The sequence below is a fragment of the Macaca thibetana genome, chromosome 19 (assembly GCF_024542745.1).
Source record: "Macaca thibetana thibetana isolate TM-01 chromosome 19, ASM2454274v1, whole genome shotgun sequence".
NCBI classification, from domain to species: Eukaryota; Metazoa; Chordata; class Mammalia; order Primates; family Cercopithecidae; genus Macaca; species Macaca thibetana.
The window spans coordinates 38,793,752-38,820,579 of NC_065596.1; the positions used below are offsets into that span (position 1 = coordinate 38,793,752).

Genomic DNA, 26,828 nt, shown 5'->3' on the forward strand with positions numbered 1-26,828 from the left:
CGGGGCTGGCGTCTAACTCCCTTGCCTCCCCTCCCATCCCTGCTCTGTATCAGGCACTCAGAGCACAGAAATCCCTGCCCTTGGGAACACTCCAATCAGGCCAAAGAGAAAAGCAACAGGACAGCAAGGTGGACCTCACTGGGAGGTCCTCCTGTGACACCCACTTAAACCCTGGGGAGAGGGCCTCATTCAGGCTAAGCCCCTTGTCCCACGATCCAAGGAATCGTAGCCTCCTGCCAGGCATCCAGCAAGTGCTCAGTAAATAGAGGAACACTCGCATCGCCTGGATTCAAACCAGCTCTGCCCCCCACCCATGTGCTTGCTCTGTGACTCTCTGTCCCACCTCTGGCTTTGATGACGATGGAGTCCTGGGGTTCAGGAGACTGAAGTCAGCCCATGATGCACTCAGTTGGATCATCAAAGCCTTGGCATTTCACCTTGAGGAGGCAGTCCCAGAAGGTAAATCCACAGGAGCTGCCATTGGCCTAGGAGCCTGGCAGGTCAGGCTGGGGCATGGCCCTCCAGGACATACCCCACTCCACCAGCTCGAAATCCTTAGGGCAGGGCACCTAGGCTAGGAGCCACTATTGTGCTGAAGAGGGGAAAGGTGAAGAGTGGCTGCTCTCTCCACTGGATGCAGGGGCCTGGGACATGGCTGGCCACTGGGGTAGTGTCCCCAACTGCCCAGCAGTCAGCCCCCGGATCCCACCCCTCACTGTTTCCTGTCCCCAATACAGCCATCAGAGCCCTCCCTGAACTTGGCCCCCAGCACTAAGGGCAGATATATGGGGGCTCATATACCCTCAGGGCAACCTGGCCCCAAAGATCCCCCTGGGCTCACCACAAGTAAGGTGCTCAGCCACGTCCATCAGAGTGGGGGAGGGGAAGTCTCAAGTCCAAAAGGCCCTTAGACCCTGGCTGGAAGATCTATGGGAGGGGCCTCAAAGGTCGTGGACAGCAGCAATCAGGAGTGTGATGGGGCTTTCACATGGCCTCCCTCTCGGAGACCCATCTCAGATGTGGCCTGCCTATCCTCCTCCCCACAGGACTCAGGGATACAAGAGAAGCAAGTGCCGGTTATGTATGTGGCCCGTCTTAGCCCCTGCAGAATAGAGGTTCGAGATGGCAAAGTGGACCATCCTGTCCCTGCCCAGGACAGCCTGTGGGCCGCATGGGTGCCGCCCAAGAACAAGGACGCTGAGCCCCGACACCCACAGCTTGTCTGTGAGAGCAAGGCACGCACTGATCCAGGTGCTCACAGCTTCGTGGTTTAGGCCCCATGGCCTACAGTCCTTTATTAGAGTGAGAGTCCCGAGGCCCAGCCCCCATATATGATGGGTCCACTTGAGCCTCCTTAGGCGCCCCACGAGGGAGGGATAGCTTGGGTAGGGAGCTAGGGACCTTGAACAGCCTCACACCGGGGCAGGGGAGCGGCCCCAGCCCCCCCACCCCCACCCCCACCCCCACCCCAGGAGAGGGCGGGGCGAGAACCGGAGTCATATCTTGGGCCGGGTCCCAGCGCCTGAGCGCCCGGTTTAGGCAGGAAATGGTCTAGTTCTCAGAGGTGGTCTGGTCCCTAACCAGCCCCAGCTCGGCACCACCTGGAGGGTTCAAGTACATGGAGGAGAGGAGTAAGGCGGACTTAGGCCCCGGTATGGAGAAAGGGTGAAGGGAGAGAGAGGACCTGCGCTCAGGAGGGAGCGTGGTCTAGTGGCGGGAACCAAGGGTCCCGTAGCGGGGGTGGCCGACCGTGCGGGAGGCCTCGGATCCACCGTGGGCGAGGCCAGGCCCCAGCCCCATCAGGGCGCAGGGTGCGCGGCCAGGTGGCGCTCCAGCAGCGCGCGGTGCGAGAAGACCTTGCCGCAGGCGGGGCAGGGCGCGCGCTCGGGCCGGTGAGTGCGCATGTGCACGTTGAGTGAGCTCTTCTGCGTGAAGCGCTTGGCGCAAACGGCGCACTGGAAGGCGCGCACGCCGGTGTGCGTGACCATGTGCTTCAGCAGGTAGTCGCGCAGCGAGAAGGATCGCCAGCACACGGCGCACTGGTGCGGCTTCTCCCCTGCGGACGACAGGGCGGGCCGCGAACGCAAGTCAGACTCTACAGCTCCCCGCCGCCACCCCACCCCACCCCCACCCTGGGCGCCTGGACCTGGCAGGAGCTCCCCTCCCCTCCCAAACCACTATCCCGGGATCCCTTGCCTGTCGGGGAACCCTCCCCTTACTATGGGATCTTCCCGCCCAGCAGGGACACCCCCTCCCCTCCAGGACCTCCCTTCATGTTGGGACTTTCCTGCCCAACAGGGACCCTCATACACTGTGAGGTACCTCTCTCCCATCCCTTCCTGGCAGGGACCCCCTTTCTGTTATCCTGAGATGCCACTGTCTGACAGGGCTCCCCTAAATCCAGCAAGTACCCTGCCTGCAGGGAACCCAGCCTGTCTGGAACATCTGTTGCTCATCTGGACTGCCCACTGGGCTCTCCCTCTACCCTCAGGGACCTCCCCCTCAGCCCCTACCCACCCGGCACAGGGAGACACTCGGACCTGGCCCCCCTCGCCAATGCCCATATAGTCTCCTAAACTCAGTCTGACAAGGCCATTGCCCTTTCATAAGGAGGGACCTGGGCACATCTGCCACCTTCCTGCAGGAAGCCCCAGTTGCCCAGAACCCCTGCCCGCTGGCCACTATAATGTCCTTGGTGTAATAGAGAGAGCTCCTCATTCTAGGTTAGGGGAGGGGAGGCAGGCTGAGTCCACCCCTAGATTCATCAGGTATTAACAAAATGCGTATCTCAGCCAGGCATGGTGGCTCCCACCTGTAATCCTAACATTTTGGGAGGCCGAGGCAGGCAGATTGCATGAGGCCAGGAGTTCAAGACCAGACTGACCAACATGGCGAAACCCCTTCTCTACTAAAAATACAAAAAATAGCCAAGTGTGGCGGTGTACGCTTGTAATCCCAGCTACTCAGGAGGCTGAGGCACAAGAATCACTTGAACCCAGGAGGCAGAGGTTGCAGTAAACCGAGCTCGCACCACTGCACTACAGCCTGGGCAACAGAGGGAGACTCGGTCTCCAAAAAAAAAAAAAACCTCTCTCAGTGGCACGGTACTGAAAGGCAGTGCCTGCCAGGGGGTACCCCAGACTAACCGGGCCCAGGCACCTGACTCAGATCACACACTTCACACAGCCAGCACTACCTTGGGGCCTCTGGCACCACCCTGGAGACTAATCACCCAACTCCCTTATTCCCAGTTCCCTGGCTCCTCCCAGTTGTCCCCAAGGCAGCCAGAGGTGATTATAAACTGACATCTCAGTCACTCCCCAGCTTAGAATACCATGGCTTCCCCACCACTCACAGTCAAATCCCAAGTTCCAGCCCATGCAGAAACCTCCCTCACTACCACTGTGGCCTTCCAGCCAAATTTCTGCTTTTACTGACAATGCCCAGCAGGCTTCTGCTTTCCATTCCTTTGTCCTCCATCTCAGCCCCCAGGGAGCATCCTCACATTCCTCAGTACCATCCTCCCACTCTTTACCTCTCCTGCAGCACTGCAGAGCCGCCTCCCTGACACGGCCAAGGTCCGAGGGAACCTCCGCACAGCTTTTCGGGGTCCTCTGCCGCTGTGGGGTCCCCACACTGTACCCATGTTTTCCTACTCCTGCCCCAGTCTCAGGAGTTCCTTCATCGCACCACCTCTCTGAGGGCTTTCTACCCCTGGGCCTGTAAACCCACCCTCCCTTGCTGACTGCCATGGCGGGACTGCTGGAAACCAGAGACACAGGAGGCTCCCTGGAGCATAGTCTCCCAACCTGCCCAGGAGCCCCTGCCAAGACTCCATGCCCATCACATGCATCCTAGGCTGCTAAAGTTTCCACCACCACCCTTCCAAAGGCCAGGACAGGCTCCTGCTTCCCAACCCAGCCTCAGGCCCCCCTCCACAGAAGCCAGTGCCTGCTGCTCCACAGAGTGGGACTTTCTCCTCCCCCACATACCTTGCACTTGGAGAAAGGCTCAATTTCCAGGCCCCCTGCTACCCAAAAGTAACAGAACAGTTCCAGTGCCCTGTAACTAGTGCTGAATTCCCCCTTAGGTTTAACTCTCCAATGAGAGCTTCTCCCTCTCCTCTCCCGCCCTGGCTCACCCGAGTGGATGAACATGTGCTTGGTGTAGTTTTTCCGGGAGCTGAACGTCTTGCGACAGTGGCTGCACTCATAGGTGGGTGGCTCAGCACCTGCTGTGCGAGCAGGGGTGCCTGAGGGGGCCGTGGTGGGAGCAGCAGAGGGAGCCGGGGCCTCCCCCAGCTGGGTGCTGGGGGCTGCCTCGGGCTGGAGTGTGGGGTAGAAGGCGGGTGGGGGCGCAGGGGCTGGCCCTGATGGTGCTGAAGGGGGTGGTGCGGGTGGCCCGGGGGCACCCAAGTGAAAGGGGAAGAGTGCGACGGGTGGCCCTGGGGTCTTCACACCAGGCGGGCGGGGTCCAGCCAGTATGCAGTCGGGCTGGACAGGGGTCTCAGTGGGACAGCCTTCGGGGACAGCGCCATCCTCGTCGTGCCAAGTGGATACATAGCTGTCTGGAAATACGTCCTCAGCTGCCCCAGCTCCCCGAAGAAAATCCCTCCCGGCACCACTGTAGTCAGTGAGGCCAGTGGGTGCAGGGGGCTCCTCACAGGCGCTGTCAGCAGCAGCAGTGAGGAAGCCGGCAGCACAGTCTGGGAAGGAAGGAGGTGCCTGGCCCTCGCCCGGGCCGCCACCTTCGCCGTCCTCGCCATCGGTCTCATCGTCAGTTTCCTCGTCATCCTCATCGCCACGGTCGTCAGGGGCCGCGGACAGTGAGGGGTCAGCATCAGGCCCCTCGGCCTTGGCAGGTGTTGGGGGCGCAGGCAGCTGCAAACGCGCGGGCTGGCGCTGCTTACGGCTGTGCGCAGCACCAGGGTGCCCCGGAGGGCGCGCAGCCAGCAGGTGGCGCAGACGGTGACGCAGCTGCGCAGGTGCGAGTGGCGGGGGCACAGGGGTGGGCAGGGGCGTGGGCGCAGAGGTGCCTGGGGCTCGGGCGCGGGCGATAATCTGCGTGCATTCGTCGATAACTGTCTGTATGCGAAGTACCGACGCGGCCGTGAGCACCTGCAGGGCTTCGCCCTGCGCCACAACAAGCGAACCGCTGTACAGGAACTCGACCAGCTGTCGCACCGTCTGTGCGGGCACCACCGGAGGCACACGGATCTCAGAGTGGCCGAGCAGCAGCTTGTCTTGGAAGAAGGGCGAGCCGGCCGCCAGCACGCAGCGGTGGGCACGCAGTGAAGCTTCACGAATGCGCACAGTCACGTCGCAGAAGTGCCCCCCTAGCCTCTGCCCATTGAGGGTCTCAAGCAGAGAGCGTGAGAAGTTCTGCAGGTGTATGTGGTGCACAGCCTCTGCAGCTGCCATCTGCACAGAACAAGAGGAGGGCCGGAAGAGGTCAACTGAGGACCCCCCTCTGTCCCAACCTCCCTATCTTTTCACCCCTTGCTGCAGGATGGGGCTCAAGAGTGCACCACACTCCAAGGCGCACTAACCCATCCCTCCTCAGCTGCCCTTCACAGTCCCCATTCCCAACACAGGACACTCCAGCACTCCCTCCTCCTCCCATCTCAGTCCCGGCCAGGCCCTCTACAGCCCCCTACTAACGCGGCAAACCTTAGCACACCCCTAGGAGAGGGTGTTGGGGATGTGAAAGGTCTGCCCCTCTCCGGGTCTTGCTTACAGCCCCCGAAAAGGTTCAGGGCTTGGCCTACTCTACATTGACTCACCCACCCACCCCACCCCATCCCAACTCCAGTAACCCTAGGCCTCCCCATGTGCCCCTCCAAGAGGGCAGCCCTGTGTGTAGAAGAGGCCAAGGACCCCCATCCCAACTGGCTAACCTGCCTCACCCAGAGCAGACCTTGCTCACTACCCAGCTAGTTTCTCCTCCACCCCTGCTGGCAGCTCCTTTTGGTTTCCTTTAGCCACATCCCCCCAGTATGAGACCCTGTGCAGAGGCAGGATTGCTGCCTCAGAACCAGGTCACCTTAACTAGTATATACAGAGGCTTTCGCAGGAGTGGGATGGCATGACCTGCTTCCTGGGCAGCATGGTTCTCGGTGTGCCTGGTCACTAAGGGCTGAGGGTAAAAGGTTGGGCATTACCTTGGAAGATGCCCCAGGGAAACCAGTACATGGTCCCTGGCAGCCCCTAGCATAGCAGGCAGGGAAGTGCCTCCTGCAGCCCCAGCTTCTTGCCATCTCGATGGGGCCTGTGGGGCCCAGGGTGTGGGTGTGGCACAGAGAGGGGAAGTGTGGAATGAGCAGGGGTGTGTGACTGGATAGGTGCCCACTGAGCAAGCCGGACAAGGCCCAACATCAGGTACCAGAAAGGGGAGAGAGTAGTGCCCAGAGGACTCTGGAATGTGAGGTAAACCGTGATCCTTCGGCCTGTTTCCCCTTCTGTCAAACAAGGGATGAGATACTCAGCTCATCCTGCACCCATACTGCACACACCTCCAGTCTAAGGGAGGAGGGTAGGAGCTCTGGACTCTGACATCCGTATAGCCTCCACCAGCCTGTGTCTCAGAGTGGGCTCGGCTTGATGCTGCCCCTACACCCTCGGGCTCTACTGGGGTCTCAAGATTCAACCCCTCCAACTCCTTATGCCCAATCCGCCGTCCCTTTGCTCAGCCAGACGCCTCCCTTTCTTGCATGCCCAACATTTGACCCTCAGACTACTTCGAGCACCTCCACTGCCCCGTTCCCGCTGTCCTGGACGGATGAAGAAACCTGGCTGGTCTCTCCACGCCCCTGGCCTCCCCTTCTGTTCCCCACATGGCAGCCAGAGGGAGCCTTTCCAGACTACAGATCCAGATACACCACCCCGCCCCCCGGCCCCACTCTGAGCCTCAAAAAAGCCAGGCCTGTGCCCGTGCAAAGGCTAACTCAGCATGCAGCACCCGCCCCATCTGTATTCACCTAGCACCTGAAAGGCTTCTAATCTGTGTCCGGCCGATAGGGACGCATCAACCCCAGAGACTTGAACCTTCCTTTCCCGCCCTGCCCCGCCCCGCCCCGCCCCGCGGCGGGCTCCATTCCTCAGTCCCGACGCCGCAAAGCCGATCTGGACACTTCAGAACAAAGGCCAGCCTTCGAGACCCGGCGCCCAGGCCAGCTTCCTGGGTCCGGCGCCGCACACTCCCGCCACGCCTTCGCCGCGCCGTGTGCTTTACCCCGAGCGCGTTCTCCCAATCTCTGCTCCATTGCCCGCGCACCACCCTAAGCCCAAAGCACCCCTCTGAGCCGCCGCGGCCACCCCGCACCCTGGCCCGCGCCGTACCCCGGTCCTGCAGCGCCCCCTCGCGTTCGCAGCGTGCGCTTCTAGCGGAGCGCAGGTGCCCCTCCCCTGGTACGCCCCAGCCTCCTCGCCCGCCCTGCGGCAGGGGGATGCCCATCCGACCCCACCTCCGACTCCTCTTCAGGCACCAGGCTCTACTGTGGCCGCCTCCTTCTCACGGACTACAAGGCCGCACTTCCGGGCCCCTACGCCGGCGGAACCAAAGCCCGTGGTCGCGGCGGCGCAGGGGAAACCCTACCGAAGCACATTTCCGGTATTTTTATGGCGATCAGCTGCCGTCAGACTGCGGCTCTCAGTCGGAACCAAAGTCGAAGAGGCTAGGGCTGCCGCGTTGCGAGGAATCTCTGGACCAGAGCACTCTTCCGGCGTCGCCCAGGAGATCAGGGGTGTGGCGGGGCCTGCGCGATCAATCCGCAGGCGCCGTGTGATGGAGAATGGGAAGGCAGTTCCCGGCCCAAGTCACCAACCTGTTCTGGCCAGTTTAAACCCCACTGCGAACTGGGAAAGTGGCCTTATTCCTGTGACACGGGTGAGAGCTGAAGTAGGTCTCCGTCCCTGGCCGCCAGGAGGCGCAGGCGAGCTACCCCTACTCCAGGCCCGCCCGCTGTGGGTGGGATTGGGGAGCGGACCCCATCTCGGCCTTGGCACCTTCTACTACAACGCAGACAGGAACAGACAACTGCCTCACCCTGCTCTGGGCCTCTCCTGAGCTAGACTCTGTGAGATTCTGGGACGTTGCAAGTCGATCTGTTATGGGGAACAGAATTCTGAAAATGGCCACCTCCAAGATTCCGTGCCCAAATCTCCAGAACCTGTAAATATGATAATCTCACCTATGAATAGTTACACTACATGGTGAAAGGGTTTTTGCAGACATAACCAAGGTTACTCATTAGCTGATCTTAAAATAGAATATGATTCTGGAGTATTTTGGTAGGTCCAAGGTAATCATAAGGGTCCTTAAAGGCAGAAGAGGAAGGTGGAGAAACTTGAAGTAGGAGAAGAGTTTTGTCCATGAGAGGGACAAGTGTCAGGCTGAGAATCTGAGAAGAGCTGCAACAACAGCCAGTAAGAAGACAGACCTCATGGCCGGAGGCAGTGGCTCAGGCCTGTAATCCCAGGACTTTGGGAGGCCAAGGAGGGCAGATCACGAGGTCAGGAGATCGATACCATCCTGGCTAACACGGTGAAACCCCGTCTCTACTAAAAATACAAAAAATTCGCCGGGCGTGGTGGCGGGCGCCTGTAGTCCCAGCTACTTAGGAGGCTGAGGCAGGAGAACGGCATGAACCCAGGAGGCGGAGCTTGCAGTGAGCGAAGATCGTGCCACTGCACTCCAGCCTGGGCGACAGAAGGAGACTCGTCTCAAAAAAAGAAAGAAAGAAAAGAGGCCGGGCGCGGTGGCTCAAGCCTGTAATCCCAGCACTTTGGGAGGCCGAGACGGGCGGATCACAAGGTCAGGAGATTGAGACCATCCTGGCTAACACGGCAAAACCCCGTCTCTACTAAAAACACAAAAAATTAGCCGGGCGAGGTGGCGGCGCCTGTGGTCCCAGCTACTCGGGAGGCTGAGGCAGGAGAATGGCGTGAACCCGGGAGGCGGAACTTGCAATGAATGGAGATCGCGCCACTGCACTCCAGCCTGGGCGACAGAGAGAGACTCTGTCTCAAAAATAATAAGAAGAAGAAGAAAAGAAGAAGAATGTGTATATATGTATACGTGTGTATATATGTATACGTGTGTGTGTGTGTGTATAGGAACCCAAAGACCTTATCACTGGTTGTGGGGGCATTTCAAGGAATAAATGTGTACCTGAGAACACAGGTTTGACAAATAGGGAGGAGGGCAGTGTGGCCTGCAAATATTAAAAACTCCAGGCTAAGCCCAAGGCCTGAGATGGGAAATGGCGGCCATTGAGGGAAGACTCTGTGAGAGCACAATGACCACAGATGTGAAAGGAGCAGAAGAAACTGAGCTCCAGGGTGACTGGGCCTCCTCAGCTGGCTAAGGCAGGGCCCCTCTGACAGCATGGCTCAGAGAACAGACAGTTCCCACCAAGGAGTCTCCCAGGACCTCTTGGCTGTGCCTGATTCCATCTCAGTCAGGGTCCCAACCTCCCTCCATTATCCATCACTTCCGGGGCAGCCTTTCATCCAGACTTCCCCTCTGTGGCAGTCACACTCAAGTCCTTGTGTCCACAAACCTGGTCCCATCCTAGTGGGATTGGGTTGTGCCAGGTGTGGAATAGAGGTCCCATGATCCATGCACAGTGATTGTGGGGGCATTTCAAGTACTAAATGAGTATACCCAGGAGCAGGCACTAAGCATATACCTGCAGAAATGTTTCCTGGTATAAGGCAGATAGGAGTGGAGGCTGAGGAGTCGTCCCTGGCAAGGCAAATAGCAGCAGTGAAGACTTGAGCCCTTCTGATGGGACAGAGAAGACATGGGAGTCGTGTGAGGTGGTGGGAAGGGGCAACGGCAGGATCCCCTGTATACTCCAGAAAGTCCCCTGAGGAAACTTAGAGAGGGGCTGGAGGGAGGCCCAGCCCCAAGCCCTGGTGGAACCAAGGAGGTGGTAGAAGCAATGGGTGGAATTTATCAGAAAAGTAACAGCATCCAGACAGGTATTGAGGGCTGTCAAGAAAGGTGGGTGGGGGCAAGGAAAATTTACAAGAGAGAAAAGATTTAATGTGCTTTCATATGTAAAATAAAAAGAAGAAGGTACTACCAGCCCTGTGGACAGAGGCCTGAGACCTCAGGAGGAAGGAGACCTAAGCTGAGACAATACTCAAAACAACACAACCAGGAGCACTTTGTCAGGGGCCCAGAACCTTGACCAGTCCTGTGCCCTTGGATTAACTTTGAAGAGTTTAAAAAACCCAAAGGCTGGGCGTGGTGGCTCACACCTGTAATCCCAGCACTTGGGAGGCTGAGGCGGGTGCATCACCTGAGGTCAAGAATTCCAGGCCAGCCTGAACAACATGGTGAAACCCCGTCTCTACTGAAAATACAAAAATTAGCTGGGCGTGGTGGCACGTGCCTAGAATCCTAGCTACTCGGGAGGCTGAGGCAGGAGAATTGCTTGAACCCAGGAGGCGGAGGTTGCAGTGAGCCGAGATCATGCCACTGCACTCCAGCATGGGTGACAAAGCAAGACTCCCTCTCAAAAAAAAAAAAAAAAATTGTTGCTGAGGCTCACGCCTGCAATCCCAGCACTTTGGGAGGCTGATGCGGGCAGATGGATCCCGAGGTCAGAAGTTTGAGACCAACCTGGCCAATATGGTGAAACCCAGTCTCTACTAAAAATACAAAAATTAGGCTGGGTGCGGTGGCTCATGCCTGTAATCCCAGCACTTTGGGAGGCCGAGGCAGGTGAATCACAAGGTCAGGAGTTTGAGACCAGCCAGTCGAGACCAGCCTGGCCAACATGGTAAAACCCCGTCTCTACCAAAAATACAAAAATTAGCCAGACGTGTACACTCGCCTGTAACCCCAGCTACTAGGGAGGCTGAGGCAGGAGAATTGCTTGAACCCGGGAGGCAGAGGTTGCAGTGAGCTGAGATGATGCCACTGCACTCCAGCCTGGACAACAGAGTGAGACTCTGTCTCAGAAAATAATAAATAAATAAATTAATTAATTAATTAAAGAAATATAAAATTTCACTGGGCGTGGTGACACGCGTCTGTAGTCCCAGCTACTGGGGAGGCTGAGGCAGAACAATTGCTCGAACCCTGGAGGCGGAGGTTGCAGTGAGCCGAGATTGTGCCATTGCACTCCAGCCTGGGTGAGAGCGAAACTTTGTCTCAAAAAAAATAAATTAATAAAATAAATTAAAAAGCCCAAGAAACAGGCTGGGCACAGTGTCTTCCGTCTTTAATCCCAGCAGTTTGAGAGGCCGAGGCAGGTGCATCACCTAAGGTCAGGAGTTTGAGACCAGACTGGCCATCATAGTGAAAACCCATCTCTACTAAAAATACAAAAATTAGCCGAGTACGGTGGCAGGGGCCTGTAATCCCAGCTACTAGTGAGGCTGAGACAGGAGAATTGCTTGAATCCAGTAGGCAGAGGTGGCAGTGAGCCAAGATCTCGCCATTGCACTCCAGCCTGGGCAACAAGAGCAAAACTCCACCTCAAAACAAACAAACAAATTTTTAAAAAACCCAAGAAACACAGGACAATATAGTATAGACTGGAGCATTGATTGTATACAATTCACATTCTCAAATTACCCATGTTCTTGTTTCGTTCTGGTTTTTGTACACACACACACCAAATTGTTGTTGTTGTTATTATTATTATTATCATTATTATTATTATTTGAGAGAGAGTCTCGCTCTGTCGCCCAGGATGGAGTGCAGTGGCGCAATCTCGGCTCACTGCAAGCTCTGCCTCCTGGGTTCACACCATTCTCCTGCCTCAGCCTCCCGAGTAGCTGGGACTACAGGTGCCCGCCACCACACCCGGCTAATTTTTTGTATTTTTAGTAGAGATGGGGTTTCACCATGTTAGACAGGATGGTCTTGATCTCCTGACCTCGTGATCCGCCCACCTCGACCTACCAAAGTGCTGGGATTACAAGTGTGAGCCACCACACCTGGTCATCTTCTTCTTCTTCTTCTTCTTCTTATTATTATTTATTTTTTTTTTTTTTTGAGACGGAGTCATGCTCTGTCGCCCAGGCTGGAGTGCAGTGGCCGGATCTCAGCTCACTGCAAGCTCCGCCTCCCGGGTACACGCCATTCTCCTGCCTCAGCCTCCCGAGTAGCTGGGACTACAGGCGCCCGCCACTTCGCCCGGCTAGTTTTTTGTATTTTTTAGTAGAGACGGGGTTTCACCGTGTTAGCCAGGATGGTCTCGATCTCCTGACCTCATGATCCGCCCGTCTCGGCCTCCCAAAGTGCTGGGATTACAGGCTTGAGCCACCGCGCCCGGCCTTCTTCTTCTTCTTATTATTATTATTGAGACAGAGTTTGGCTCTTGTCGTCCGGGCTGGAGTGTAATGGCACAATCACGGCTCACTGCAACTTCCACCTCTTGGGTTCAAGTGATTCTCCTGCTTCAGCCTCCTGAGTAGCTAGGATTACAGGTGCTTGCCACCACATCCGGTTAATTTTTGTATTTTTATTGGAGATGAGGTTTCACCATGTTGGCCACGCTAATCCCAAACTCCTGACCTCAGGTGATCCACCTGCCTCAGCCTCCTAAAATGCCGGGATTACAGGTGTGAGCCACCATGCCTGGCTATTATTATTTTTTTGAGACAGGGTTTCACTCTGTCATCCAGCCTCAAGTGCAGCGGCATGATCACGGCTCACTGCAGCCTCATCCTTCCAGGTTCAAGGGATCCTTCCACCTCAGTCTCCTGAGAAGTTGGGACTACAGGCGTGGGCCACCACACCTGGCCACAAAATGTGTTTTGAGTAAAGCTCTAAAGTGAAGGGGAAAGCCCCAACCCCCTATTGTGGGACACCTGGATGGTTACATCCCGAAAAGCCACAGCGAAGCGAAGCTCCATCACCAGAAGATAACACATCCACTGAAGCCAGGTTAAAGCCATTCTCCATTTAATCAATTTTCCTCTATTGCACCCACTGCTCCTCGATGCCCTGGAGCGAGGAATTCCAACACCCACGGTAGGTGTAAGCCTGGCAGCTCCAGTTTTATGGCCCCAGGGGACAGCCTTTCTCACCTCCAGACACAAACTCTGCCATATAATTTCCCATGTGCACAATTCAGTCATTTTTAGTCCTTTTATTGTGTTGTGTAACCTTCACCACTCTCCTGTTCTAGAATATTTACATCACCTCCGTGAGATTGCTCATCCCATTTCCTGAGTGTCCCCACCCCTGTCCCCACGAATCTGTCCATGGATTTGTCTGCTCTGGACATTTCCTATCAGTGGAATCACACAACATGAAGTCTTGGTCCCTACCATCTCCAGCCCTGTCACTTTGTCTCAGGTTCCTGTGTCACCCGGGTGTTGTGAATTTTCTCTGGTCAGATCGTTCAGTGTTTTCCACTCACGAGTGGCTAGTCTGAGAAGTGCTTCCCAACTAAGGTGGGCAACTGAGGCAGAACAGCCACCCAGCCCTGTTCTCCCAGCCATCTTCCTGCTGGACCCATGGTGGCCAAGGCCATAGTCCAGGAGGGATCAGCCCAGACTTGCCACACCCTGACTTTGTCCCCTCCCTCTTTACAAGGGCTGCTCTCCACCCTGCCTGCTTTGTGTTTAAGACATTGGGCCGGGCATGGTGGCTCACGCCTGTAATCCCAGAATTTTGGGAGGCCGAGGAGGGTGGATCACCTGAGGTCAGGCGTTTGAGACCAGGCTGGTCAACATGGTGAAACCCCGTCTCTACTAAAACACAAAAATTAGCTGGTCCTGGTGGTACGTGCCTGTAATCCTAGCTACTCAGGAGGCTGAGACAGGAGAATCCCTTGTGAAAGATTCTCCCTGGGGCCTGAAAGCTTGGGGGGATAAATAACTCCTCCCTTCTTAGGCCCAGTCCCAAGACACAAGGCCATTTGTGCCAGCAGTGTGCATCAGCAAGATAGCAGAAGCAGGAAGAGAGCTGGCCGGAAGACACATACCCCTGAAGATGGAGGGAGAGAAGCCCTGGGTACCACATAGCAGTTACATCGGACTAGGACACTTCCTGTTTACAGGAGACTATAAAACTCCTGGCCTGTCCTTACTTGGGGCTGATGCCATTTTAGGCCTCAGCCCCTCTGCACCCAGGCGCTCATTAAAACGGCATGTTGGCCGGGTGCAGTGGCTCACTCCTGTAATCCCAGCACTTTGGGAGGCTGAGGGGGGGGTGGGTCACGAGGTCAGGAGATCGAGACCATCCTGGTTAACACGGTGAAACCCCGTCTGTACTAAAAATACAAAAAAGTAGCCGGGTGCAGTGGCGGGCGCCTGTAGTCCGAGAGGCTGAGGCAGGAGAATGGCATTAATCTGGGAGGCGGAGCTTGCAGTGAGCAGAGATCGTGCCACTGCACTCCAGCCTGGGAGACAGAGCGAGACTCCATCTCAAAAATAAAAATAAAAATAAAGCAGTGGCCGGGCGCGGTGGCTCAAGCCTGTAATCCCAGCACTTTGGGAGGCCAAGACGGGCGGATCACGAGGTCAGGAGATCGAGACCATCCTGGCTAACACGGTGAAACCCCGTCTCTACTAAAAAATACAAAAAAAAACTAGCCGGACGCGGTGGCGGGCGCCCGTAGTCCCTGCTACTCGGGAGGCTGAGGCAGGAGAATGGCGGGAACCCGGGAGGCGGAGCTTGCAGTGAGCTGAGATCCGGCCACTGCACTCCAGCCTGGGCAGCAGAGCGAGACTCCGTCTCAAAAAAAAAAAAAAAAAAAAAAAAAAAAAAAAAAGCAGCATGTTGCTCCACACCGCCTTGTGTTGTTGTTGGCGCGCTCTCGGTATTCGAACCGATACTAGAGCCTTGCAGGTTGAACCAAGGAGGCAGAGGTTGCAGTGAGCCAAGATTGCACCACTGCACTCCAGCCTGGGTGACAGAGTCAGGCCCTGTCTCAAAAACAATAATAATAATAATAACAATAATAATAACAACATTTAAAAGAGAAAAAAATAGCCAGGTGTGGTGGTGGGTGCCTGTAATCCCAGTTACTTGGGAGGCAGAGGCAGGAGAATTGCTTGAACCCGGGAGGCAGAGGTTGCAGTGAGCGGAGATCACGCCATTGCACTCCAGCCTGGGCAACAGGAGTGAAACTCTATGTCAAAAAAAAAAAGACATTGATGAACTAATCTTTTTTTTTTTTTTTTTTTTGAGACAGAGTCTCGCTCTTTCTTTTTTTTTTTTTTTTTTTTTTTTTTTTTTTTTTGAGACGGAGTCTCGCTCTGTCACCCAGGCTGGAGTGCAGTGGCCGGATCTCAGCTCACTGCAAGCTCCGCCTCCCGGGTTCACGCCATTCTCCTGCCTCAGCCTCCCGAGTAGCTGGGACTACGGGCGCCCGCCACCTCGCCCAGCTAAGTTTTTGTATTTTTAGTAGAGACGGGGTTTCACCGTGTTACCCAGGATGGTCTCGATCTCCTGACCTCGTGATCCGCCCATCTCGGCCTCCCAAAGTGCTGGGATTACAGGCTTGAGCCACCGCGCCCAGCCGAGTCTCGCTCTTTCACTCAGGCTGGAGTGCAGTGGCTGGATCTCAGCTCACTGCAAGCTCCGCCTCCTAGGTTTATGCCATTCTCCTGCCTCAGCCTCCCGAGTAGCTGGGACTACAGGTGCCTGCCACCTCGCCTGGCTAGTTTTTTGTATTTTTTTAGTAGAGACGGGGTTTCATCGTGTTAGCCAGGGTGGTCTCGATCTCCTGACCTCGTGATCCGCCCGTCTCGGCCTCCCAAAGTGCTGGGATTACAGGCTTGAGCCACTGTGCCTGGCCGATGAACTCATCCTTTCTCATGAAGCATCTTTTGAAAACAAGGAAGGTGCCGGATGTGGTGGCTCACATCGGTAAGCCCAGCACTTTGGGAGGCCAAGGCAGGGGGAGCTCTTGATCCCTGGAGTATGAGAGCCTGAGCAATATGGCAAACCCTGTGTCAAAAAAAAATACGAAAAAAATTTAGCCAGGCATGATGGCATGTACCTGTAGTCCCAGCTATACTGGAGGCTGAGATGGGAGCCCAAGGAGGTTGAGGCTGCAGTGAGGCTAGATCGTACCACTGCACTCAGAGCAAGACCCTATCTCAATAAATAAATAAATAAATAAATAACCATTTTAAAGTGAACAATGCAGTGCCTTCTAGTATGGTCACAATGCTGTACCACCTCCTCCATCCAGTTCTAAAACAATTTCCTCACTACAGAATAAAAACTTTTCTCCCCTCTCCTCAGTCCCTGGAAACCATTAACCTAACCTTTTATCTAAATAAATGTGCTGATTCTGGATTTTTTTTTATTATTATACTTTAAGTTCTGGGATACATGTGCAGAACGTGCAGTTTTGTTACATAGGTATACACGTGCCATGGTGGTTTGCTGCACCCATCAACCCGTCATCTACATTAGGTATTTCTCCTAATGCTATCCCTCCCCTAGCCCCCCACCCCAGATTCTGGATATTTTACATAAATGAAACCATACAATATGTGACTTTTATATCTGACTTATTTCACTTAGCATAAGGTTTTCAAGGTTCAACCATGTTGCAGCACATATTAGGACTTCCTTTTTATGGTTGAATGAGATCCCATTATGGCTGGGTGTGGTGGCTCATGACGCCTGTAAGACCAGCACTTTGGGAAGCCAAGGCAGGTGGATGACTTGAGCCCAGGAGTTTGAGACCAGCCTGGGCAACATGACAAAACCCTGTCTCTACAAAAAATGCAAAAATTAGCCAAGCATGATGGTGCATGCCTGTAGTCCAGCTACTTGGGTAGGCTGAGGCAGGAAGAGCGCTTGAGCCTGGGAGGTGGAGGCTGCAGTGAGCCATGATGGCATCACTACACTCCAGTCTGATGACAGAGACCTTGCCATGAGAGTGTGTGCGCATGTGCACACACACACGCGCTACTCCATTTTATGGATACACCACATTTATTTATCCATTAATTAATTCATTAGCTAATGGACATTTGTGTTGTTTCTACTTTTAGTGTATATTTTTTTAGACCAAGTTTTGCTCTTGTTGCCCAGGCTGGAGTGCAATGGCATGATCTCTGCTCATCGCAACCTCTGCCTCCCGGGTTCAAGCGATTCTCCTGCCTCGCCTCCCGAGTAGCTAGGATTACAGGTACACACTACCATGCCTGGCTAATTTTTGTTTGTTTTTTTTTTTTTTTTTTGAGATGGAGTCTTGCTCTGTCGCCCAGGCTGGAGTGCAGTGGCCGGATCTCAGCTCACTGCAAGCTCCGCCTCCCGGGTTTACGCCATTCTCCTGCCTCAGCCTCCCGAGTAGCTGGAACTACAGGTGCCCGCCACCTCGCCCGGCTAGTTTTTTTGTATTTTTTAGTAGAGACGGGGTTTCACTGTGTTAGCCAGATGGTCTCGATCTCCTGACCTCATGATCCTCCCGTCTTGGCCTCCCAAAGTGCTGGGATTACAGGCTTGAACCACCACGCCCGGCCTAATTTTGTATTTTTAGTAGAGACGGGGTTTCTCTATGTTGGTCAGGCTGGTCTCAAACTCCCGACCTCAAGTGATCTGCCTGCCTCGGCCTCCTAAAGTGCAGGGATTATAGGCGTGAGTCACCGTGCTTGGCCCTACTTTTAGTTATTATGAATAGTGCTGCTATGAACATTCCTGCACAAGGATTTGTTTGAACACCTGTTTTCTTTCTTTCTTTCTTCTTTTTTTTGAGACAGTCTTGCTCTGTCACCCAGGCTGGAGTGCAGTGGCACAATCTCAGATCACTGCAAGCTCTGCCTCCCAGGTTCATGCCATTCTCCTGCCTCAACCTCCTGAGTAGCTGGGACTACAGTTGCCCACCACCATGCCTGGCTAAGTTTTTGTATTTTTAGTAGAGACGGGGTTTCACCGTGTTAGCCAGGATGGTCTTGATCTCCTGGCTTGGCCTCCCAAAGTGCTGGGATTACAGGCGTGAGCCACTGCGCCCGGCCTAAACACCTGTTTTCAAGTTGAGTGGGTATATACCTTGGAGGTGAATTGCTGGATTGTGTTTAACTGTTTGAGGAACTGCCAGGCTGTTTCCCATGATGGCTACACCATTTTGCATTCCCACAGCAAAGTATGAAGGTTCTAATTTCTCCACATCCTCACTCTCACTTGTCATTTTCAGTTATTTTTATAGCCATCCTAGTGGGCGTGAAGCAGTATTTCATTGTGGTTTGATTTGCATTTCCCTGATGAACACTGATGTGGAGCATTTATTGGCCATTTGTATATCTTCTTTGAACCTCGTCTCCTTCTCCTTTTTAAATAGTTGTATTGATGTCTAATCTATAAGTCATAAAATACATACAGCACTTATAGGGTGGGATCATGTCATCAACCCTAATGTGGGGCACTGACAGCCTGACTGTCCCCTGTCCACTTACAGGTTCCCCCTACGCAGCCATGTTGACACCACACCCTCCATGTACCTCATAACATAAGCAGATAATCCTGACCAGTGCAGGGATTTCATTATGGGTTGGGAAATTAGGCTTTTTCAAATTCTAGCATCTAATTATCAGTGGGCATTCTTCGGTAAGCAAGAACTGGGGCCATGTGTTCCCCTGAAATACAGTTCACCTTGGAAAGGCAGGATGGATGCCAAGTTCTCAGAGTGAGGGGCTGGCTTAAAATCAGCATCATATGGTGACAGATGGGTTTATTTTTCCGGATCTCTCTTTTTTGGAGAACACTTAAAGACTCATGGGTAGTGTGGATTTATTGTGCATCAGCCAATGACGGTCACTGTTCTGATGCTCCAGTTGTTTGATCAGATTTGGCATCTATGTCCTTTTAACATATTTCCACCATTCTTTGGGCACCTCTCAGGCTCAGCTGGGACTTTCCCTGTATAGTCTGTCCCTGCACCGTCCTGGAATCAGCCATTTTTCCCAGGAGCCCTGGTTCCTATTAGCAGGGAAAGGGATAAGACTGTGGACTCTGAGTGTTTTCTGTCCTCCCCTCTCCTTCCTTTCCCTGGAAGCTACAGGATGCTTTGGGAAGGCAGCAAACAGAAGGGGCGAGGGCACCACCAAGTCCGGGAGTGGGTTGAATTTGTACCGGTCACAATGTGGAGCTCTGAACAGCCCGTTCTACTCTCTGGGAATTGGTTTTCCTATCTGTGAAATTGGGACTGAAGTAACTGAAAATGGCCCCCAATGATATATACATCCTAACTCTGAAACCTGGAAGTGTTACCTTATTAGGAAAAAGGGTATTTGTAATCGTGATTTAGGTTCTCGAAATTGGGAGATTACCTGGAATTATTTGGTGCACCCTACATGTAAATGAACATGAATCGTAAGAGAAAGGCAGAGGAGGAAATAACATAAGGCTACATGGCGCAAACAACAGAAGATTTATTCTCACAGTTTTGGAAGGGAAAGTCTAAAATCAAGGTGCAGGCAAAGTAAGTTTCATTCTGCGGACTCTCCTCTTGCTGTGTTGGGGGAAGCTGGGGTGGAGCTCTTCCATACTTTTTCTTTTCTTTTTCTTTCAGATGGAGTTTTGCACTTATCACCCAGGCTGGAGTGCAGTGGTGCGATCTCAGCTCACTGCAACCTCCGCCTGCCGGGTTCAAGTATTTCTCCTGCCTCAGCCTCGGGAGTAGTTGGGATTACAGGTGCGTGCTACCACGCCCAGTTTATTTTTTTTATTTTTAGTAGAAACAAGGTTTCACTATGTTGGGCAGTCTGGTCTCGCACTCCTGACTCAGGTGATCCTCCCACTTTGACCTCCCAAAGTGTTGAGATTACAGGCGTAAGCCACCACCCCCAGCCATGTTTTTGAGAAAAAGTCTTGATATGTCGCCCAGGCTGGAGTGCAGTGGCGTGATCTCTACTCACTGCAATCTCTGCCTCCCAGGTTCAAGTGATTCTCCTGCCTCAGCCTCCCGAGCAGCTGGGATTACGGGCATGTGCCACCATGCCTGGCTACTTTTGTATTTTTTTAGTAGAGACAGGGTTTCTCCATGTTGGTTAGGCTGGTCTCAAACTCCCGACCTCAGGTGAGCCACCTGCCTCAGCCTCCCAAAGTGCTGGGATTACAGGCGTGAGCCACCGCGTCTGGCCTAATTTTTATATTTTTAGTAGAGACAGGGTTTCACCACGTTGGCCAGGCTGGTCTTGAACTCCTGACCTCAGGCAAGCCTCCCGCCTTGGCCTCCCAAAGGCATTTTTTCTTTTTCTTTTTCTTTTTTTTTTGAGACAGAACTCTCGCTCTGTCGCCCAGGCTGGAGTGCAGTGGCCGGATCTCGGCTCACTGCAAGCTCCGCCTCCCGGGTTTACGCCATTCTCCTGCCTCAGCCTCCCAAGTAGCTGGGACTACAGTCGCCCACCACCTCGCCTGGTTAGTTTTTTGTATTTTTTAGTAGTGACGGAGTTTCACTGTGTTAGCCAGGATGGTCTCCATCTCCTGACCTCGTGATCCACCCGTCTCGGCCTCCCAAAGTGCTGGGATTACAGGCTTGAGCCACCGCGCCCAGCCAAGGCATTTTTTCTTATGGGGCATTAGTCCCATTATGGAGCCCCACTATCAGGATATCATCTAACCCTAATTATTTCCCATAGGCCCCATTTCCGAATATCATCACAGTGGAGATTAGGGCTTCAACATATGAATTTTAGGGGACGCAATTCAGTCCATAGCAATGATGCATAGAAGACAAGGCAATATGAAATGAGAACAGAGATATTTGAAGCTGTTAGCCTTCAAGATTGGAGTGATGTGGTGACAAGCCCAGACCACTAGAAACTGGAGGAAGCAAAGAAGGATCCTCTCATGGCCGTCAGAACTTTGAGAGAATAAAGTTTTTTTTTAAGCTGCCATGTTTGTGGCAATATGTTACAAAATCCACAGGAAACTAACAGAGGAATCCTAGTGATTCCAAAGAGCAATTGAGAAGATCTAGTTGAACACTCATCTTTTGTTCTCCATTTTGCTCCCACCCATTACCCAACTGGAACCCTTGAAATGGGAATCAGATCATGCCACCTTCTGCTAAAACCTTCTGTTAGCTCCTCATTACAGTTAAAGAAGCACCCAGCCAAAAACCCCATACGGTATTGCCCACTGTAGCAGCTGTGTTACTAACAGCCCAAGCCGGAGGGAGAATGCAGTCAAGAGAACATGTAAGCAAACTGAAGGATATTATAGCATTGACCCTACACAACAAGGGCCAGGGAGGAACTAAGGTCATACATGGCTGTATAAATGTGCACTGAGAAGCCAGACAGAGAAGTAAAGCCCCATGTGTTTTGTGGGTAGGCAAAGCTTGTCTGTGAAGTTAGGGTGTCAGCTACGAGGGACATGGACTTCTGGGAGCCGGAGATGTTCTGTTCTTTGCTATCACAGCTGCTTATCTGAGGTGCTCCCTGCATGCATCTCTACATATCATAAGCCTCCACCAAAGAGTTAAAAAGTCCCTAGAGACAGAAAGTAGATTAGTGGTTGCCAGGGGCTGGTTGGAGGCAGACTGTGGAGCGATTGCTAATGGTTATGGGGATTCCTTTTGGAGTAATGATAACCACTTGGAAATAGATAGAGGTGGTGGTTGCACAACATTGTGAATGCATGAAATGCCACAGAATGTACACTTTTAAACTGGTTAAAATGATAAATTTCATGTTATGTGAATTTTATTTTATTTTATTTATTTATTTTTTTGAGACGGAGTCTCACTCTGTTGTACAGGCTGGAGTGCAGTGGCACGATCTCGGCTCACTGCAAGCTCTGCCTCCCACGTCCATGCCATTTTCCTACCTCAGCCTCGGGAGTAGCTGGGACTACAGGTGCCCACCACCACGCCCGGCTAATTTTCTTGCATTTTTAGTGGACACGGGGTTTCACCATGTTAGCCAGTATGGTCTCTATCTGGTCTCTATGGTACTTATCCTCGTGATCTGTCCGCCTTGGCCTCCCAAAGTGCTGGGATTACAGGCGTGAGCCACCGCGCCTGGCCGAATTTTATTATTATTATTATTATTGTTATTATTATTATTATTTTGAGACAGAATCTCTGTCTCCAGGTCTCCAGGCTGGAGTGCAGTGGCACGATCTCAGCTCACTGCAACCTCTGACTCCTTGGTTCAAGCAATTCTCCTGCTTCAGCCTCCCAAGTAGCTGGGATTATAGGCACGTGCCACCACACCCAGCTAATTTTTTTTTTTTTTGAGACGGAGTCTTGCTCTGTCACCCAGGCTGGAGTGCAGTGGTGCAACCTCAGCTCAGGTTCACACCACTGGCCTCCCAAAGTGTTGGGATTACAGGCGTGAGCCACTATGCCCAGCCTTAATTTTTGTACTTTTAGTAGAGACGGGGTTTCACCATGTTGGCCAGGATGATCTTGATCTTCTGATCCTGTGATCCGCCTGCTTCAGCCTCCCAAAGTGCTGGGATTATAGGCATGAGCCACTGTACCCAGCCTGTTTTTTTTTTTACATTTAAAAATATATACTTTAATAATAGAGACGGGGTCGGGCACAGTGGCTCATGCTGGTAATCCCAGCACTTTGGGAGGCCAAGGCCGGCGGATCACCTGAGATCAGGAGTTTGAGACCAGCCTGGTCAACACAGAGAAACCTTGTCTCTGCTAAATATACAAAAATTATCTGGGTATGGTGGTGTGTGCCTGTAATCCCAGCTACTCAGGAGGCTGAGGCAGGAGAATCACTTGAGCCCAGGAGGCAGAGGTTGCAGTGAGCAGAGATCACACCTGGGCTCAAGCTATCCTCCTGCCTTGGTCTCTCAAAGTGCTAGGATTACACGCAAGAGCCACCATGCCTGGCCATACATTTTAACTCAATTACCAGAAACAAACAAAAAAAAATTTAAAGTGGGCCAGGCGCGGTGGCTCAAGCCTGTAATCCCAGCACTTTGGGAGGCCGAGACGGGCGGATCACGAGGTCAGGAGATCGAGACCATCCTGGCTAACACGGTGAAACCCCGTCTCTACTAAAAAATACAAAAAACTAGCCGGGCGACGTGGCGGGCGCCTGTAGTCCCAGCTACTCGGGAGGCTGAGGCAGGAGAATGGCGTGAACCCGGGAGGCGGAGCTTGCAGTGAGCTGAGATCCGGCCACTGCACTCCAGCCTGGGCGACAGAGCGAGACTCCGTCTCTTTTTTTTTTTTTTTTGAGACAGAGTCTCGCTTTGTCGCCCAGACTGGAGTGCAGTGGCCGGATCTCGGCTCACTGCAAGCTCCGCCTCCCGGGTTCACGCCATTCTCCTGCCTCAGCCTCCCGAGTAGCTGGGACTACAGGCGCCCGCCACGTCGCCCGGCTAGTTTTTTGTATTTTTTAGTAGAGACGGGGTTTCACCGTGTTAGCCAGGATGGTCTCGATCTCCTGACCTCGTGATCCGCCCGTCTCGGCCTCCCAAAGTGCTGGGATTACAGGCTTGAGCCACCGTGCCCGGCCGAGACTCCGTCTCAAAAAAAAAAAAAAAAAAAAAAAAAAATTTAAAGTGATAGAAACCAAACCTCATGTTATGGTCTACAAAACTGGCTCAAGATGGTCATCATCTTCATCCATTTGCATGTCCTTTCACACATTTGCTAATGACTGATCCACCGTGAAGTAGGCCCTGGGCTAAACACAGTGGATGCAGCAGTGAGTACGATTTGGAGCTAATATCCTTGTGATTCTCTCTAGCTGAAATGGGAAGGAAGAGAGCCCAGAGAATAACATTCTGAGTAGAGGCAACAGCAAGTACAAAGGCCCTGAGTTGAGGACAACAGGTCTCCTGTGTGGCTGGAAGAGTGATGAGGTCAGAAGTCAGAGGTCAGTAGGGCCATACCCTAGAGTTGTCACCAGAATCGGATTTTTTATTTTTATTTTTTAAGATGGAGTTTCGCTCTTGTTGCCCAGGTTGGAGTGCAGTGGCACGACCTTGGCTCACCGCAATCTCTGTTGCAGTGAGCTGAGATTGCGCCATTGTACTTCAGCCTGGGCAACAGTGTGAGACTCCATCTCAAAAAAAGGAAAAAAAAAAGACAGAAAAGACAGAAGAGGGGCCAGGTGCAGTGGCTCTTGCTTGTAATTCCAGCGCTTTTGGAGGCCAAGGCAGGAGGATTGCTTGAGAGCAGGATTTTGATACCAGCCTGGGCAATATAACAAGACCCCATCTCTACTAAAAAAAAAAAAAAAAAAAAAAGCTGGACATGGTGTAGACCTAGGTACTTGGGAGGCTGAGATTGGATAATCCCTTGAGGTGAGGAGTTCGAGGCACCACTGCACTCAACCTAGGTGACAGAGCAAAATGGTCTCTATAAATTTAATATATAAATAGGAAGAGAGGACACAAAGAAAGTCATGTGAAGACAGAGACAGAAATTTGAGGGCAGGTATGGTGGCTCACACCTGTAATCCCAGCACTTTGGGAGGCTGAGGTGGGCAGATCACCTCAGGTCAGGAGTTTGAGACAAGTTTGGCCCAAATGGTGAAACCCTGTCTCTACTAAAAATACAAAAATTAGCTGGGCATGGTGGTGCGTGCCTGTAGTCCCAGCTACTCAGAAGGCTGAGGAATGAGAACTGCTTGAACCTGGGAGGAGGAGGTCGCAGTGAGCCAAGTTCACATTACTGCACTGCAGCCTGGGTGACCGAATGAGACTCCATTTAAAAAATAAATAAATAGGCCGGGCGCGGTGGCTCAAGCCTGTAATCCCAGCACTTTGGGAGGCCGAGACGGGCGGATCACGAGGTCAGGAGATCGAGACCATCCTGGCTAACACGGTGAAACCCCGTCTCTACTAAAAATACAAAAAAAAAAAAAAACTAGCCGGGCGAGGTGGCGGGCGCCTGTAGTCCCAGCTACTCCGGAGGCTGAGGCAGGAGAATGGCGTAAACCCGGGAGGCGGAGCTTGCAGTGAGCTGAGATCCGGCCACTGCACTCCAGCCCGGGCTACAGAGCGAGACTCCGTCTCCAAAAAAAAAAAAAAAATAAAAAAAAAAAAAAAAATAAATAAATAAATAAATAAATAGGCCAGGTGCGGTGGCTCACAACTGTAATCCCAGCACTTCGGGAGGCCGAGGCAGGCGGATCACGAGGTCAGGAGATAGAGACCATCCTGGCTAACACAGTGAAACCCTGTCTCTACTAAAAATACAAAAAATTAGCCGAGTGTGGTGGCGGGCACCTGTAGTCCCAGCTACTCGGGAGGCTGAGGCAAGAGAATGATGTGAACCCGGGAGGCGGAGTTTGCAGCAAGCCGAAATCGTACTACTGCACTCCAGCCTGGGTCACAGAGTGAGCCTCCGTCTCTAAAATAAATAAATAAATAAATAAAAATAAAATAAAAAAGAAGTCCCGGCGCGATAGCTCACGCCTATAATCTCACCACTCTGTGAGGCTGAGGCGGGTGGATCACCTGAGGTCAGGCGTTCGAGACCAGACTGGCCAACATGGTGAAACCCTGTCTCTACTAAAAATACAAAAAATAAGTCGGGTGTGGTGGTGGACACCTGTAATTCCAGCTACTTGGGAGGCTGGGGCAGAAGACTCTCTTAAACTTGGGAGGCAGAAGTTGCAGTGAGCAGAGATCATGCCATTGCACTCCATCCTAGGCAACAAGAGTGAAACTCCATCTCAAAAAAAAAAAAAAAAAGGCAAGGTGTGGTGGCTCATGCTCATGCCTGTAATCCTAGGTAGGCAGGCAGATCACCTGAGGTCAGGAGTTCCAGACCAGCCTGGCCAACATGGTGAAACCCCCTTTCTACTAAGAATACAAAAGTTGGCCAGGTATGATGGGGCACACCTGTAATCCCAGCACTTTGAGAGGCCAAGACGGGCGGATCACGAGTTCAGGAGATCGAGACCATCCTGGCTAACATGGTGAAACTCGTCTCTACTGAAAATACAAATAAATTAGCCGGGCATGGTAGTAGGCGCCTGTAGTCCCAGCTACTCAGGAGACTAAGGCAGGAGAATGGCGTGAACCTGGGAGGCGGAGTTTGCAGTGAGCCAAGATTGCGCCACTGCACTCCAGGCTGGGAGACAGAGCAAGACTCCGTCTCAAAAAAAAAAAAGTATACAAAAATTATCCAGGTGTGGGCCGGGCGCGGTGGCTCAAGCCTGTAATCCCAGCACTTTGGGAGGCCGAGACGGGTGGATCACGAGGTCAGGAGATCGAGACCATCCTGGCTAACCCGGTGAAACCTCGTCTCTACTTAAAAAAATACAAAAAACTAGCCGGGCGAGGTGGCGGGCGCCTGTAGTCCCAGCTACTCGGGAGGCTGAGGCAGGAGAATGGCGTGAACCCGGGAGGCGGAGCTTGCAGTGAGCTGAGATCCGGCCATTGCACTCCAGCCTGGGCGACAGAGCGAGACTCCGTCTCAAAAAAAAAAAAAAAGGCCGGGCGCGGTGGCTCAAGCCTGTAATCCCAGCACTTTGGGAGGCCGAGACGGGTGGATCACGAGGTCAGGAGATCGAGACCATCCTGGTGAACACGGTGAAACCCCGTCTCTACTAAAAAATACAAAAAAACTAGTCGGGCGAGGTGGTGGGCGCCTGTAGTCCCAGCTACTCGGGAGGCTGAGGCAGGAGAATGGTGTAAACCCGGGAGGCGGAGCTTGCAGTGAGCTGAGATCCGGCCACTGCACTCCAGCCTGGGCGACAGAGCCAGACTCCATCTCAAAAAAAAAAAAAAAAAAAAAAAAAAAAAAAAAAAAAAAAATTATCCAGGTGTGGTAGTGGGCGCCTGTAATCCCAGCTACTCAGGAGGCTGAGGCAGGAGAATCGCTTGAACTCAGGAGGCATAGGTTGCAGTGAGCCAAGATCACACCACTGCATTCCAGCCTGGGCGACAGAGGAAGATTCCATCTCAAAAAAAAG

At 53.0% G+C, this 26,828-nt stretch overlaps 2 protein-coding genes across 5 annotated transcripts; one reads left to right on the forward strand and one right to left on the reverse strand.

Annotated features, from left to right (window-relative positions):
* Nucleotides 1-1,262: 1,262 nt before the first annotated feature.
* ZBTB45 (zinc finger and BTB domain containing 45) lies at nt 1,263-7,686 on the reverse strand. Of its 4 annotated transcripts, none has more exons than XM_050768770.1 (3): nt 7,594-7,686; nt 4,142-5,420; nt 1,263-2,056 (listed from the first exon to the last, which is right to left on the reverse strand). In XM_050768770.1, the coding sequence occupies exons 2-3, from the start codon at nt 5,418-5,420 to the stop codon at nt 1,800-1,802; spliced, it is 1,536 nt and encodes a 511-aa protein (XP_050624727.1). In that variant the 5' UTR covers nt 7,594-7,686; the 3' UTR covers nt 1,263-1,799. The 4 variants fall into 4 exon arrangements, with proteins under 4 accessions (XP_050624727.1, XP_050624728.1, XP_050624726.1 ...); XM_050768771.1 differs by lacking the exon at nt 7,594-7,686 and adding an exon at nt 7,338-7,490; XM_050768769.1 differs by lacking the exon at nt 7,594-7,686 and adding an exon at nt 6,977-7,339.
* LOC126941700 (nascent polypeptide-associated complex subunit alpha, muscle-specific form-like) lies at nt 6,261-26,674 on the forward strand. Its single transcript, XM_050768364.1, has 4 exons — nt 6,261-6,281; nt 7,017-7,221; nt 7,301-8,811; nt 26,414-26,674. Exons 1-3 carry the CDS (start codon nt 6,261-6,263, stop codon nt 8,062-8,064), a joined length of 990 nt encoding a protein of 329 aa, XP_050624321.1. The 3' UTR covers nt 8,065-8,811; nt 26,414-26,674.
* The last annotated feature ends 154 nt before the right edge of the window (nt 26,675-26,828 follow it).